Source organism: Plectropomus leopardus, chromosome 23, assembly GCF_008729295.1.
Source record: "Plectropomus leopardus isolate mb chromosome 23, YSFRI_Pleo_2.0, whole genome shotgun sequence".
NCBI lineage: Eukaryota > Metazoa > Chordata > Actinopteri > Perciformes > Serranidae > Plectropomus > Plectropomus leopardus.
In genome coordinates, this window is record NC_056485.1 from 7,434,300 (window position 1) to 7,450,850 (window position 16,551).

At 41.0% G+C, this 16,551-nt stretch overlaps 1 protein-coding gene across 1 annotated transcript in view; it reads right to left on the reverse strand.

Annotated features, from left to right (window-relative positions):
- Window positions 1-776: 776 nt before the first annotated feature.
- The window catches only part of sema4f (sema domain, immunoglobulin domain (Ig), transmembrane domain (TM) and short cytoplasmic domain, (semaphorin) 4F), a 62,355-nt gene continuing 46,580 nt past the window's right edge, over window positions 777-16,551 (reverse strand). The window contains exons 2-15 of the mRNA XM_042512779.1: window positions 12,821-12,966; window positions 11,823-11,882; window positions 8,722-8,820; window positions 7,920-8,031; window positions 7,703-7,822; window positions 7,407-7,561; window positions 6,750-6,931; window positions 5,713-5,854; window positions 5,362-5,575; window positions 4,634-4,743; window positions 4,366-4,511; window positions 3,111-3,166; window positions 2,776-2,966; window positions 777-2,602 (exon numbers count right to left, since the gene is read on the reverse strand). Coding sequence (XP_042368713.1) covers window positions 1,868-2,602; window positions 2,776-2,966; window positions 3,111-3,166; window positions 4,366-4,511; window positions 4,634-4,743; window positions 5,362-5,575; window positions 5,713-5,854; window positions 6,750-6,931; window positions 7,407-7,561; window positions 7,703-7,822; window positions 7,920-8,031; window positions 8,722-8,820; window positions 11,823-11,882; window positions 12,821-12,966 — 2,468 coding nt within the window. The 3' untranslated portion in view covers window positions 777-1,867. The remainder of the gene's footprint in view (window positions 2,603-2,775; window positions 2,967-3,110; window positions 3,167-4,365; window positions 4,512-4,633; window positions 4,744-5,361; window positions 5,576-5,712; window positions 5,855-6,749; window positions 6,932-7,406; window positions 7,562-7,702; window positions 7,823-7,919; window positions 8,032-8,721; window positions 8,821-11,822; window positions 11,883-12,820; window positions 12,967-16,551) is intronic.

Genomic DNA, 16,551 nt, shown 5'->3' on the forward strand with positions numbered 1-16,551 from the left:
AAATTAAGTGACATTTCATTTATTTATATATTCAATTAATGTCCCCGAAAACTAAAAAAAAAAAAAAAAACGTGTTTTTTTTTATTTTTGGCTTTTGAAATGAAAAGTAATTTTTTTTTCTTTTCCATTTCTGAAAGTAAAATTCAAAGACCAAAAAGTACACTGACCTGTATGCGGCCACAGTTCACCTTTTAAAAAAAGAGGAGCTCATATTCTCAAAGCTTTCCTAAGACATGAAAATAACAATGAAAGTCTCGTTTTAGGTGGCGTTCTACTTTAACACTTTAAAAATCCCTTTTAAATAATCTGGGGAAAAATGTTGGAACAACTTCATTTTTATGAGTAATTAACTTAAAACATGTCTTCATAATTATGGTAATGAAGCATTTAATTATATTTATAAAGACACATTTTTAAGTTGATTTCATTTTTAAGCTGCATGTTTTCCACATTATTTAAAGGGAATTTTAAAATGTTCTGTATTATTATGAATAACTTTTTCCACATTTAAAAGGAATTTTAAAGTATTATAATCTTATATACCATAATTATTAACACAGTTGATTCCTCATAAAAGTATATTATTGCAACTTCTTTCACATTACATTAAGTTCATTTTATTAAGGATCTTTCATGATAATGTGACTATTCCTGTTGCAGCTGTATAGTCAAACTACAAGCACACATGAGCAAAATGGGTTCTTAATGTATAATCAGTGTTTTTAAAATGTAAAAAGGTACATGCGCACTAACTGACAGCCACACACACTTTCACAATGCAGTCATTACTTACAAGTTAGGTCCATTTCTTGGGAGGTATGAGAGGCACACGCCACCACTTTTTAAAAATCTCTCTCACACTTAGATTTTCACTTGACAGTACGGAAACAGAGATTACAAGTTAACAGCAACTTTTTTTAGGCTTTATTACAAAACATGACAAAACAATACATTTTTAAAGTTGAAATCCACACACACAAAACGAGGTGATGGTGGCTTTGTGTCTGCAAAGGTCCATTCTGTGAGGCTGCAATGAATTTCACATCCTTCTAAAAATCATTGGCCTTCTGATTTGAGCAACAGTGAAGGTGAGAAGTGACAGATGTGAGCAGCTGTCACTTGCTTGCGTCTGCTGTGCATCTTGAGCTTTCCACACTGACACAGATTATCCTTTTGACCTCTGCGTCAGTGCAGGCAGGGACAGCTCCGTCACTGTGGCCCATCTGAGGGACTCTGTTCTTTAGTCAGAGAGCTCTGGTTCTTTAGTCTCTGACAGTGACATCTCTCTGTTTGAAGCCCGGGACTGGTGCAGTCTCTATGGCTCAGCAGTCCTTTGGTGCCTTTGGACCCATCAAGGTCTGGGATTTGAGTGGTGTGTCAGAGAGAGGGACAGAAGTAGAGAGAGGTGCTGAGAGATTTAAAGTGCACTTTTCTTTTTCAGTGCCTTCAGGAGAGGAGAATGAGAGAGCAAACAACAACAGAAGGAGAAAGACAATATGGCTTTTCAATGTCTACACATGTAGGCATTTCATCTTTGATTTTTTTTTCAACATTTAAATTGCGCAATATCGCACTCAGCTTTGTGTCCACAATCTGGAGTTCTTATATTTACACTTTATATTACATCTGACACATTTATTTAGCTGTGACTCTCATCCTGAGTGACACACGACACTCTAACATGTTTTCTCCCTCACATGCTTAGACATAGACTTATATATTTCTCATATATCTCTGTAGTCTCTCACAGCCACGGCTCCCATTCAAAGGCATCTGGCAGTAACCATTTTGCGTCCCTCCCAGTATCATTCAGTTTTTTTTCAAGGATGCAAAATGGTGCAATCAAAAGCATATTTATAACACCTTTTCATATTGAACTTTCTTCACACTTAGCCAGTGGTGCTGGTGATTTAAACATGGGAAAGCTGGCCAGCTCCTCTTCTAGTCCTTTTATTCCATCCCCTAACCCGTCCCCCAGCCCCTCGTCCACCTCCTCCCCCTCCCCCGACTCTCTCTTTAACCCCTCGGGCCGCACCCTCACCCTCTCCCTCTCCCCCGTCCTTCCATCCAGCAAGTCTGCAGCTAAAATTTCGGAGGTGAACTTCAGCCCGCTGCTACTTGTGTTGCTGTTGGCATACAGCACATTCCCATGGCCGTTGCTGGGGTTGCTATGGACCAGGCCGCTGCTGTAGCTGTTGCCATGGTGACCACCATTACCCTGATTGCTGAGAAGCGTTGTTGTTGTGTTACTCGTCGCCGTCCCGTTACGTTTTTCTGTCAATCTGAATCCCTCGGAGAGCAGACTGGCACTGCTCGGGGACTGCGGCGTGGCCGAGGAGCCCAGCAAATCCCGCCCCTTCTCTGACGACAGCGAATTATCTGGCAGGTGGTGACCCTGGCGGACAATACTCCGCCGACGGGTCACGCAGTACAGGAGAAATATGCCAAATGCTAAACCCAAGACAAAGAACAGGATGTAGATGGCCAGAACGTGACGACCTCCTGCTGTCGCCACTGTTCCTCCAGGGCTCGGGTCTTCTAGTGTCAGGTGATAGGCTGCTCTTCGGCAGGGGGTGGGCTCTCTGATGCCTGGCCCCGCCTCCTGGAGAAGATCAACATGAGATAGAAGAAGAGGAAAGTTTTTTGAATTTGAGGTGTTTCAATTAAGAGGGAAAAACCTTTGTATTTAGGGTCTAAGATTTCCCTATCAGCAGCTGAAGACATGTTGAGCATTAAATTTTCTCCTGCAAGTTTGTGTACGTTTTACGAGCGTACCTGGCACGTGCAGATGTATTTCCCCAGGCTGTCCTCTGTGACAGTCACCTCCAGGTCAGAGTGGTGCTGCCTGGTCTGTCTGTGGGGAGGATGCTCCCAGCTACAGGGCCTGGGAGACAGCTGGATGCATGGTAACAGGAGCCGTAGACCCTTGGAAACTCGCAGTTCCCTCATGGACGGATTGCAGCGCCCTGAAGGAGACAACATGCAGTTCAATGACTATAAATACAAAATATATTCATATTACATATATTTGAAATCAATTATCTTTACATTTGCATAGTTTGTTAATTATTTACATAGTCTAAATAAAGTATAAAATGAGATATATTTACCTTCTCCTATGTCACATTTTCTCAAGGCGTCGTCTATCATATCACCTGGAGCAGGCCTGGACACACACAAAAAGGAGTCACAATTTTTCAGCAATATTTAGGGAGTGAAACTACTTTCCTTGGTGCATGCTTTTCTAGTTATCTGTTCAGATTTTAAGAGATTAATCTGTCAACAGATTATTAATCAGTGCGATCACTGAAAACTAATACCAAAGTACCAAGTATCAAATATATACTATAGAGATTATAAAAATATTTTGATGATGGTTTTATCTCTCTCTCCTTTTAGCTGCTGTGTTACTGTAATTAATCTTAAAACAAAAGAACAGTGTGCAGGATTTATTGGTGTCTAGATGTGATGACTGCAAATTGCAACCAGCTAAAACTTGTCAATAGTGCTATGCATCAGCTCCCAGCTAGGATTCCTTCAGCATTCATTGTTGCTGAGACTTTTATTTGGAGCCAAATTATCTGCAGAGGTCTCTTCTTCCCCAAAACAAGCAACCCAGGTGATTTAAATGGTAAAAACACCGAATAAAGCAGTTTCAAGTTACAAATCAGTGTTTCTTCAATGCTTTTAGGCTTGTTGCAGCTACTAACGCAACACCTGCTGATGCATGCTTAACCTTTTTCCTCTGATAACTTAAAACTAGACATTCCCAGAGGTTTTTACCGGAGCTGGATTATCAGAAGAGGTCTCTTTCTCTCCAAAACCAATGGACCCAGCGGCTTAAACTGGTAAAAACACTTTTACCAGTTAAAGCCGGTAAAAGTGGGTTTTTTTTCGATGCTACTCATTGCAGAAGGGCTGCTAACAATGGTGGCTGAGACAGAGACACAAGTGGCCCTGTTTAACACCAGTGTTTGGTTTGTCTGTTCTAGGCTACTGTAGAAACATGGCGGTGCAGCCTGGCAATCTCTGTAGTTCAGGATCCGCTCCCTACAAACAGCTTATTCTAAGGTAACAAGTTCAGGTCATTATACAGTTGAGAAAAAATACATAATGTTACATTTATGCCAATATATCCTCCTAAATTCTACACTCTGGTCCTTAAAGGTATAAGGAGACACTTGTTTTTTTTTGTAGAGGTTTGAAACAATATACACAAAATGGTTAATGAACCAACTACAAAGAAAAATGGGTCAAATTTTACACATAACTGAACCATTTTCTAGCCTGATACTGTTGCTTTCTGCCTCAGCTTTTCATTTTTGGCAGTCTTCCAGTTCACTGTGATATTCCTGTAGTACTCACTCTTCTGTTGTAGGCCTGCAGGCGTCCTCCGTCCACACACAGCCCAGTCCTCTGGCTTTGGCACACACCTCACAGCTGGGATACAGAGCGCAGCCTTCAGCCTGGACACGAGCCAGAGACAGAGGGCTGCCCACCAGAGCCCGGCCCTGGAAGCACAGGGAACCAGTGGGAACCAGTACAGAACCACTCAGCAATAGAGCAGATATTTCTGAGCACTGCAGATTAATGTGTGTGGTTGTGCAGTATGCGTGTAAATAAATGAAAATACCTTGTGCAGCAGTATATTGTTGACAGGCTCCTGTGCAGTAAACAGAGGGATTTCCTGCAGCAAGGTGGAGTTCTGACCCACCACTGCCACCCGGTGGAGCTCCCCACGGTCTGCAACACACACAAATACACAGGGTGAATGCTTCATGTATTTTTAATTCATTTACAACACTGAATTAGTTTATTTCATATTAAAATCCGAATGTCTTTTTTCATTTTTTTTATCTCAGTTCCACTTTGACAACTTTCATCTACATTAAACCTTTAAAACCTGAAGCAAATGACACTTTTCTTGTGCTGCTTTGAGACCCCTTTCACAAGTATTTAAACTTTTGAACCCTGAGCGAATTCATGTGGTTTTTTTTTCAGCAACATGGGAAAAAAGGCAATAAGCAACTTGGTAAGAAATGATTCACAAATTGCAAGAAATTAGTAATTTAAGAACCTTTTCCAGGTTATTTCTTCTTGTGTTTTCTATTTTAGAATTTTTTAATGATTTTTTTTTTTTCAAAAAAACAATTTTCAGGTACTTTTGTTGTACTTTTTTTTCCTACTCATTATTTCTTTTGTTGTTTATTGCCTTTTTCCCCACATTTTGAAATAAATCAAGCCAGTTTGTTCTGATTTCAACAGGTTAACTTAATTGTTGACATGCAGATTGAATTGTTCTCTTTTCTTCTCCTTTATTTTCTCTCCTCTCTTCTTACTCCTGCCTCTCTCTCTCCTCACCTGTTCCAAGGTGCAGCACTGCTCTCATCCGCGTCTCTCCGTTGCCCTTCTGCGTTACAGCCAGCTTGGTGTATCTGATTCCCTTCCGCACCAACAGAGGCGCTGCAGTAACACTGTTCTCCATCAGGGGGTGGTCCCTCACGAAGGTCAACACCTTGTCGGGAAGTTTTAGGGAGGACTCAAACCCCTCAGCCTTCAGAGCATTGTTCAAACACTAAAAAATGTGAAGAAGGGGAGAAAACAATGCCTGAGTCATTCATATAATATAGTAGAATGTAATGAAAGGCATTGTATTAAATCAAAGTGGTGATAGTGCATATGCAGTAGTTTTGTGGTTGCACAGTTTAGTACCTGACCAGGCCTCGGTGTGGGGACAGGTTCAGGGTTAATCCAGTTCTCGCAGGTTTTCTTCAGCTCTTTAAAGGGACCGTCCATCACTTTGCTGATGTCAGACAGGCTGAAAACACACACTGCTGACAACTCTTCACGCTCCCTGAGGACAGGAAACAAAAAAAGGTCAACAGTGACAAACATGTGTCTCCTGTGATCAGATGTGGACAGCACTAACAACAAGTATGACCAGCCACCAAGATGCATTGTGATGCCATCACTCAAACCAGTGGCTGAACTGGTCCAGGAAGCATTTGACCATATATCTTTTGTATTGTAAAAACATATGTGTCCCTGATATGCTCTTAACAGGAACATAAATTACGACTGCAAGGCGTAGCTGCTGCCTTGGTGACAGCATGCTAAAGCTCTACAACTTGATAATTTAATGACAAGTTGGATAAAGTTGTGTGTGACCATCGGTCATTTTGCCCTGTGGAATAAGACGTGCTGTATTCTGCAGACAGCAATATCTCCAGCTGTATCAACACAACGTCACAAGCGAGCATGTTAGCGAACAGCTGGTCAGAGTTTGGAGGTAAAAACTGCGTGTGGGACTTTTTGACCTCCTGGTATAGGTGAAGCAGCGATAAAATCCTAACACATATAGTCAACTGGAGACGCATAATAGACACACGTGTGAATGGCGATGTGTCTTCGCTGTCCACTTGTGTTCCGATCACCGAAACCAATGTTAGTATCAGATGTAAACAGGCTCATTAAGCCATGCTGTTTTTACTTTTCTGAGGATGTTCAATATCGAAATCATAGCTTGAATCTTGATAAAAGTTAGATGAGGATGTACCACACTGATGCTGTGTGGTAAATATGAAGCTATGGGCAGGATACAGTTAGCTTAACTTAGCATGAAGACTGGAAACAGGGGGAAAGAGCTAGCCTGGCTCTGTCTGGTAGTCACTGTGACATTCTAGGAAGTCGGATATTCAGGAAATTAGAGAAAGCTCCTCCCTCCCTCCCCTGCTTGTTCCTCAGCTTACCACTGGGAGGTGAACAGCCCATAGAAGTGTGTGCTGCTGGGGTCGCCTGGTGTGTGCTCCGTGGTGAAAACATCGGTTAGGATGTTGTAGCGCTGACCGCTGGGTTTATCCTCACACACCAGCTGCGCCTTGAGGAAGGTGGTCCAACGTCGCTGCAGAGTCTTCATCCCTCCCACATCAGACTGAAAAGAGAGGAGGGAGAAGGATAAGCCAAAGAGTGAATACATATGAAGCGATCAATCGGTTAACTCTTTAAAACCTGAGCAAACTGGCTTGATTTCTTGCAAAAACATGGAAAGAAAACAATGAGCAACTAATGAAATGTTCCAAAAACTGGCCTGAAATTAGTTAAATGTTTTAAAAAAAAGTAAAAAAAAACAAAAACAAACAAGGAAATAACCTGAAAAAAGTGCTTGAAAATAATGATTGAGAAACCTCATTTTAATTCTAAAAATATTTTTCTTTTTTCCAAAGCTTTTAAAAAAAAAAAAAAATTCTGAATCTACGAACACTTCCAAAATGTGGAACAATTCTTCTGAAGTAGCTCATTGCTTTTTTTCCCATGTGCCCAAGGGAAAAAATCGCACCAATTTGCTCAGGTCGATCGAGGCTTCAAAGGTTTAATCAATCAATCACTTAGTCAAGATGTTGGATTACCTTGCAGACTCGTGCTACCCTGGGCACTTTGACTTTGGTGTAGAGGTCATACTCTTTGGCCACCTCAGTGAAGAAGAAGTAGATTTTGTCATCGTCTCCAGTTGGGTTGCTGTCCTCAGACTGCTTTATGAAGGCTGAGCTCACAAACTCCGGGTCTGAGAAACACAAACACATGCCATTTGGCTGTGGTTAAGTATGATCTTTTGACTTGAAAGCGTGTTTGTGTCTGTGCATGTCAACATATGTGCATGTGGGTGTTTAAAAGTGTAAGAGGAGGTGTGCAATGTGTGTCTCACCACTCAGCCAGTTGATGGATCGCTCTGTTCGGATGCGCTCCTGCTCAGGGCCCGTTGCCCGGGAGATGTCAAACAGCGTTCCCAGGAAGTTGCTGGTGGCTGCTGTGTATAGGGTTCCACCTAGACAACAGAAAGAGAGGGAAGTGAGTTATCACCCTCCATTGATTGATATTCTGACTAAAAAGATGCCAAACAAACAAGTAGTACGTCACCCCACCTGCCATGACAGCTGTGTAGTGCTGACTGGGCTCAAAGGGACACTTGCCCTTCCCTGTCTCCATCTTCACCCCTCCGTCCTCAACTTTCTCCAGGGTGAAGGAAGAGAGCTCCTGCAGGACGACAGGAAAAGAGAAGATAGAACTACAAGGGCAAATGAATTATATGAGTTATTTAAAGATTTTTTTTCACAGCTGCCTTGTGTTTTATTGTCCTCTAAACTAATTACAGGGAGATTCAACTTGCTCTCTACAGGTTGTCTGCTAAAAACGTCACTATAATTGACTCTAATTACGCTCTTTTATGCTAAAAGCTTTAGTGACTTTAGCACTCAAAGTACTGTCTAGAAAATGTCACTTGCAACAAAGCATTTAAAAGCTTTTGTTGGTTGACTGGCACCACATATTTCTCTAATAATTACTGAAGAAAAGTGTGTGACTGGAGTCTGAAAAAGACTTAAAAGTATCATGTGAATACATTTACAGCAGTGGGAGGATGACAGTGTGTGTGTTTTTATTTGTGAGCCCTTCTGCCTGTCCCGTTGGTGAAGGACTTGGCTGTGAATGAGTGTGGGAACTTGTCACAGAGATTCATTTGCAGTACTCACAATGTAGGTGCACACACACACACACACACACGTACAGAGAAAAACGTGCAAGAAAACACACAGCAGTTTGGAATTATAGCATCCTGCTGATGCAGGTGTGCAGGTCCTCAGGCACAGATCTGCCTCATAACGTTTCATTCAAATACAAATTCACACATGCAGACAAGAGGACGGCCTCAAACACACACAAACTAACCAGGAATGCACACTGGGGGTCGAAGGCGTAGGTGCCACACACGTAGATGCGTCCATCACCCAGAAACTCCAGCAGACGGATGTAGTTTTTGCAGTCAACCTGCAGGGGGAGACAAACACCCAGAAATTAAGACAAGTCTAAAGCGTTTACAACCAGTTGCAATTTCAAAAATTAGGAAATATACTATTAATGTATCCATATGTCTGTTTACGCCCATGAACAGAAGTGGTTCTGTTTGAATCATGCTGAGCTTTGGGAGAAAGGAGGGATTGGATTCTTAGAATAACTGAGTATCAACGAATCTGACTGGAAATCAGAGACCCCCACTGCTGGGAGAGATACTTGAGACCCCCAGTGCTACCAGCAAAGATCATCCATACTACCTCAAACTAACATAGGCATGCAAAATTAAACTTAAGCCACTAATTTTCATGCATAAATAATGTACAAAAAAATGCTTATGTGCCCATTTAAAATATAAAACATAGAAGATTTTTTTCTTGATCTCCCCCCTCTTTACATCTGCATTTTCAGTCTGCAGCCATTATTGAAACCCCCCTATTGTTCTTCTCCAGTTACCACAAAATCATGACGCAGGCAGTTTTTGGAAGGCTTGTGCGTGTTATGTCTTTGCGTGCCATCTTGGATCAGCTCTAGGCCTGAGTCACCTTCGCCCCAGGGACCTGATCCTCTCTGATGCCCAGATCATGTCATCCAAATCAGCCCCCACCACCCAACCACCGTCCTGTCCCGTGAGACGGACAGAGAGCCAGAGAGATAGACAGAAAGAGAGCTCCGGCTGGAAACAATGGGATCAGCTTGGGATTAGCGATTTCATTGGTCCAAATTAACCTCATTCACACTAATAGGCTTCATTCACAATCTGGCACGAAGTGAATCGAATGGCTCTATTCTGTTTAGTTCTATTCTATTTGATTTTATTCTATGTGAGTGTGTTGGGGATTATAATGAGGACTCATTATGCGATCTGATGTTAAAAGCTTCTGTGAGTTTGGAGCTCACGGTGGAAATGAAATGTCCGCCACAGAAACACCTACAAGCATCGCTTTTAGGTGTTTTGGTGCTAACTGATGCTAACATACTGGGAGCAATTTGGCAATAATTACAGAGAATTACAAGGGTGTGTGTGTGTGTATGGACACTGAAAAACTTTATTTTCCTCATCTCATGCACCACTCCTCTCTCCCTCTCAACTTTCCTATGCATACAGAACTTTCTCTCTTTTCCTTCAAGACAGATTTTGCTTTTTCACGAGGAACCATCTGTTAATACATCGAGTAATATTACCATAACACACACAACAACACTAGATCTTTTGTCAAACCAAAGGTTGAATTTAAAAAAAGAAGAGGTATGTAAACACACATCTTATCAGATCACTGTATTTAGCATCCATGTAAACAGATTGGAATCTGTAATCAGAACGAGTTCAGTCAGATTGAATAAAATTGTCCATGTAACCGCAGCTAATGTTTGCTGCTTGTTATGCTGCCAATTAGCAGCCAAAAATCAATTAATGCGGGTTGAAGAGTGGAAACAGATTAACAGTAAGGCCAACAAGCTCCTCTCTTCATTTGTGTTGTCACGATACTGAAAATGTAAGTGCTCTTATTGATTTTCTCTGTCGACTTCCATAGTGTCTTTCAATATCACAGCAAAAAGGTTAGCATTCATTTCATCCTGAGAGCACAAAAACAAATCAATCAGTCCAAACCTATTACCCTCATGTAACACTTCAAGTGCTGAAAGGCTGCGCAGACCTGAACGTACTCTATGACAGGAAAACAACTCTCCAGTCAACACCAAATAATAATCAGCGCTGAGTCAACAGTTGTTGACATATGAATTAACTGTGAGCTGTGAGACACCTTTTTACTCTCACAAAAAAACTGTTATGATGTTTTGTTCTGCCTTATGATCAATGTTGACATTAAACATGCCTGATATCCTGTGTTTAGTAACATCCTGCTGATAGCAGTTGAGCTTTGTCTAACACAGCTAACCTGCTCTGGTGTGTCCCTCTGAGTCACACAGACACACACACACACACAAACACATCATGTCTCTCTGGGTCAACTTCAAGGTGGGTTCTTGTTGAGTCTTTTCCTTGTCTCCTGCACTGTATCTCTCTCTCTCTCCTGGTGTTGTAACAATGCTCCTCATCCTTCCTTGCCCACTCTCGTCCATCATTCTTCCCCTTCCTGTTTCCTTCCCTCTCTCCTGCTTCTTAATGCTCCTGACTCACACGTAATCTTATAATCAATGCCTTCTCGTCCCTGCTTTTATCTGTCGTTCACTTCTTCACAGCTGAGAAGCAGAAAATTGAGTATGATAATAGTATAAAATAGGTCAAAACTAATTGCACTGCCTTCTGTTGATACACTGCTTCAGCTTTGTTTATCTTTTGATCTGACCTACATCGCTGGACCCAAGGCCTTTTCAGGCACTTTTGGGAGCATTGTGAGTTCATCGGAGGGGTACATGATGATGCTGAAGCTCTGTATCAGCTCCATATATCGGTCAGATGTTACCCAAGCAACGTAGTTCCAGTGGACAGTCGCTTTACTGTAGGCAGTTTGGTTGATGTTCTATTGTAGTCGGAGCACAATGAGCTGTACAGCTTGAGTTTACAGTACGCTCTATTTAATCAGTTTCCACAGACAGTTACCGGGCATCTATGACTTCACATACACCACTCTTACTCTCTGTCTGTCTACACACACACACACACACACACACACACACATCCCTGATAAGGGTTTGGCAGAAGTCCCAGAACTTCCCATCCGATGCCTAACAGCACAGGTTGTGACACAAACACACACACACACAGACACACACACAGACACACACGCATCCATTGGAGCACAAAACGTGGGCCCATAAATATCACACAAATCAAATCTCTGAGGCCATTTGAATCCAATAAATTACACTTAAAATAATATGAGAATATTACTATGCTAGTATCTGAATCATTTTAGTCAAATCTATTTAGATTTGGCCTAAAACAACCAAATAAAGCATGTATAAATAATTTGCTATTCAACGAGTACATCTCAAAGATTCACAGCACTCACCTCTGTCTTTCCCTTTGCCACACAGGACCTCCTCTTCTCCTCCGGCACGTCCCAAACAATCTGGGACAAGAGACAAGAGAGATAGAGAGAACTGAGTAAGTCATTATCACTTGCTCATCATTCGCTGATTAGTCGTCAGAGTTTAGATTCATCACAGCAGTAAAATGCATTTATGATTAATTATAATTGTTTTGAGGCAGTTATAGTCTACTGGGGTGCTGCATGATTCTCACGAGTCTTGTTTTTGTGCTGATATGAGCATAAATGTAAGATTAAATTTATATTATTGATCACATGCAATGACATGAAAATGTGTCTCTTGCGATGTTGCGGAATAATGCAAAACAAATGTAACAAGTAGTAGTAGAAGTGGTAGTAGTAGTAACAAGTTATTTTCTACAGAGAGCAATTAAGTTAAGTAATGCTGTAAAAGTAACGAGTTATGTGTAATATATATTTAGAATCAGAATCAGAATCAGAAATACTTTATTGATCCCCGAGGGGAAACTGCCTATAGTTACAGAGGCTCCCATTCAAAAGTCTTAAAAGAAGTAGTAAGTGTAGAATATATCATATATCAAGATGCGATTAAGGTCCGTACTATCAAAATTTTTTAATTCTGTTAATCATCACCTGACATTTCCATTGTTTAGAGGCTTTACCGAGTTTAAAAGCTTGACTGATTATCCTGATGTCATATGAAACTAGAATACATTTTTTGCTGTCATTTCATTCCTGATCCAGACAGTCTGCTGAGAACTGCTTCACCTTGTCAATATGGACTTCATGACTGTTTTGCAATGCAAAATAATGGAATTGAAAACACGCATTTAAAAGTGAATCGCAATTAACTATAGCAATTATACAATAAAAATATTAATCCTTTGACAGTCCTTGTGTAACACTTTACTTTTTTTGTGTAACGATCCCGACACCCGTGACAAACATGATGACAACTCAGTCAATAACACACACTCTCACACACACAGCCCTCCTACCTTCTGTGGTTTTTGCTGCAAGTTGTTGGTGTTCACAGCCAGAATGGCATCCCTGGCACCGAGGAACAACATGCCTGATGAATTGTCCAGTAGGAAGGTGCTGAAGTTGGTCACGCCCTGGAGCTCATCCAGACGAAGAACGTTGTCTGTGGACCAAAAAACAGAGCGGGGGGTAAGATTTTCAACAACATTCAAGAGAGGTAAGTGCTGCTGTCATTCATCTCAGTGATTCCACAAGATGCACTCAGAGGGCCAGAGGCATCTGAGGATTACAGGAAACTGAAATTAATATGATTAGTGCCTCTTTTAGCTAAGTAAATGTAAGAATAATGGTTGACAGGATGAGATGAATCAAACACCACATTCCCAGCAGGAGGTTTAAAGAGATAAAGAGATGGGGGATGAGAGATGAGAGTAACCCTTGTTTCACCCTGCCCTCTCACACAATCACAGCTACAGATTAACTGCTCTAATCCCTCTATGTCTAAATCCTTATTTTTCTTTTAATTCTGTTTTTGTGACTTTTTTCCCTTTGACTCCTCACAATCCCAAATAAACATTGACTCAAAACTTTTTTTTTCTAGGTTTCTATCTGTTTCTATGTTTTTTAATGTTTAAGTTAATATTGATTCAGTCAAATCCACTGCTGAGCACAAATGCAATAAACTGAATCATGCATAATCATGACATACAATAAATAATGCATTCATCTTTTACATAATATAATGCAGAATATCAGCTGTACTTGCCTTTTTTTATCTCAAAACTATTGAATCAATCCAATTCCAAAAGCTTTTGTGCTCCAGCTCCTGTTTGTTCTCTTCATCCTACTCTATCCGACTCCATCATCCACTACAGGACAAAGCATATCAGTGTGTGTGTGAGTGTGTTTAAGTGTGTGTTCATGTCCCAGCTGCTGGGAGGAAAGAGCACAGCTGTGTACTGAACATCTTTTGAGTGTGTACATTTAGCAGTTATTTTGAAGTCCCACGATACTGACTTTTGGTTGACCTTTATGAAAAAAAAAAGGCCAGACGTGTTCAGAGAGAGAACAGAAAGATCACAGTGGAACCAGTGATTGGTTCCCGATTCGTGCTACATCCCAATCAAACACACGTACACACACACCACCTCAGCACACACTACAAAGAAAGGAATTCATTGCGCCACAGATTAAGTCATCAGGGGATACATTAAAGACTAATGCTAATGAATAAAGCCTGTGATGTTAAATTAAACTCAAACAAACCGACAAGAGACAAAAGAATATATTACATATCACTAATTACACATCACTCAGTGTATTTGCACAATCAAACACTTAATGGAACATGACTAATGACCAGAACAAAGCCCACAGCCCTGTCTGTGTAAACATGAATCGATTCAGACTCACAATTTCATATGAGTTACTGCATTAATCATCAGTAACATGAATGAAATGCTAATCTACCAAACTATATGGCTGGCAAAGAAAGACATCCAACAGCTAAACTACTAAAGCTACGCAGACGAATCAGATGGGCCGACATAAGCTTATCGCAGATATACAACATATGTATCAACTTACGTGTTGGACAAAAAGTAATAAATAGGAAGTGGAATGAAAAAATATCAGTGCCTAATCGGCAAAGACATTTTGAAATGAATTAGTCTCAAGTACATACTGTAGGTTGTCGATAAAGATTACTGACAAAATCAAATGTCCCACTCAGTGCATATATTGGCCAAAATTCTTTAACAGCCGAGTTTTAAGGGATCGCGGTCAAAATTGTATGTTTATGTGAAACAAGAAATATATATATACATTAACATACACACACACACAGTCTGATAGGTGATCAGCTACAAAAGCACTGACTAAAACAGACCCTTGTTTCTTAAATGCATCGCTATTTTCCTCTTGAAAGATTATGTCTTGATATAGAAAAATCACTCATAAAAAAATTAAAAACCCAATTCTCAACATAACGATCACCTGCAACAACTGTAAGAGTGTGCCATAAGTTCATTTTGGCTAAACAATGGTGAAACGTAATGGATGTAAATGTGCATCGTGTTAACGTTCACACATAGGCCGCTTTTTGAGTTTTGAGTGAGGAGAGCTACACGTGAGCCATCGCAAACCAGCCGGCAGCCCCTGGTTTAAAAGCTAGTGTATGGAAGAATTTTGGAGATTTACACCGCTAGTTCGCATCTAAGCATTATGTACTTGCTCATCTTGTGGTATATCGCGAATGCTTTCCTGCAACTTGGTTTTCAGAAATCAGTTAATATAACTTTAAAGTCCATGTTTTGTTGCTCTAGCTGTTACTCTTGACTTGTAAAAGAAGCACTGATAGAGAAAGGGAGAAGAAAGGAGAGAACAAACACACTCGTGCACACACCCTGTATTATTCAACAAGGGGAGGTGACAACATAAATAGATGAGTGTATTCAACAGCAAAGCAGAAGGGAGCAGAAGTTTGATGTGAGTACACACAAGATGACAACTTTTATTTATTCACCTTCATCAAGACAGTTGCTAAAAGGAAGACAATGATTACTATTAGAACTTGATTCCCAAATTACATGAGGGAGTATATAGTTTGAGGAATATTTAGCAGAGCATGACCCCAAATTTAGCAGCTGTCGTACTAAAAGAACAAAAAAACAATCACCCTCTGTTCCTGTTATAGTGGATGGGACTCAAAGTACCATGTCAGGATATTCTGATAAATGGCTCTTGCCGTTGACATGGTTTTCCACTTAAAACCTGTGTTGTTCTGTGAAGTGAAAAAAAAGAGAAACCCCAACATGCTGACATCTGCCTGAAACTGAATCACAGACATTTTCTCTCTTCCTGCCTCCATCCAGACTCCCTCATCCAGTCAGTCTGTCTGCTTCCCGTAACATTTCACATGAATGTCATTTCTCATTCACTAAGGAGCCATCTGTTCGCCTAAAAGCCTCCAGGCAGTCAAATAGCGAGTCGCGCTCTGATTTGCTCGCTTAGGGCCTGCACTTCCTGAATATCAGCCAATGTGAGGAGGGAGATTGCAGTCTGTTGAAGCAGACGAGTTTGACAGACACACACACATGCGTGCGCACACACACAAACAGACACACACAAACACATTTGTTTAACTGTTCCTCAAAAAAACAAAGCTGTGGATATAATGTGTCAAGTTTTCCCATGTTGCCCTTAATTAAAAGTTTTTGTAGTGTCCTTTTTTCTACTTTTACACCCCGAGCTAATAAAATAAACACTTCCCTCCTCAATCTGTCAATCAGAGATGACTTCAAATAAAGGATGAGGGAGGCAACGAAACATAAGAGACCTCTCAGTCTTATTCTCTCCATCTTCTTCTTTTCATACTTTTGTCCCTTTTGTCACTTGTCTACATCTGCTCTGTCATCTATCCATCCTTTCATCACCCGGCAGTCTCGCATCGCCGAAAGACATCACTTCTTCAAACTCACTTTACAGCCCCGGTCTGATACACACAGACACACACTCACGCACAAGCACACACACTCACGCATACACACCCAGCAAAGTAGACATGAGTGTTTGTGACACGGCCAAAGGCAAGGTCTGCAGAGATGTCCTTGTAAACTGGTCCTCGCCGGCTGTGTAGGACATGGCCACACACACACACTTATATGCACACACACATACACACCGTGCCACCACCTGCTGTTCACCCCAATGTAGAGAGATGATTCCTAGAGCTACACCATCTGCCCTT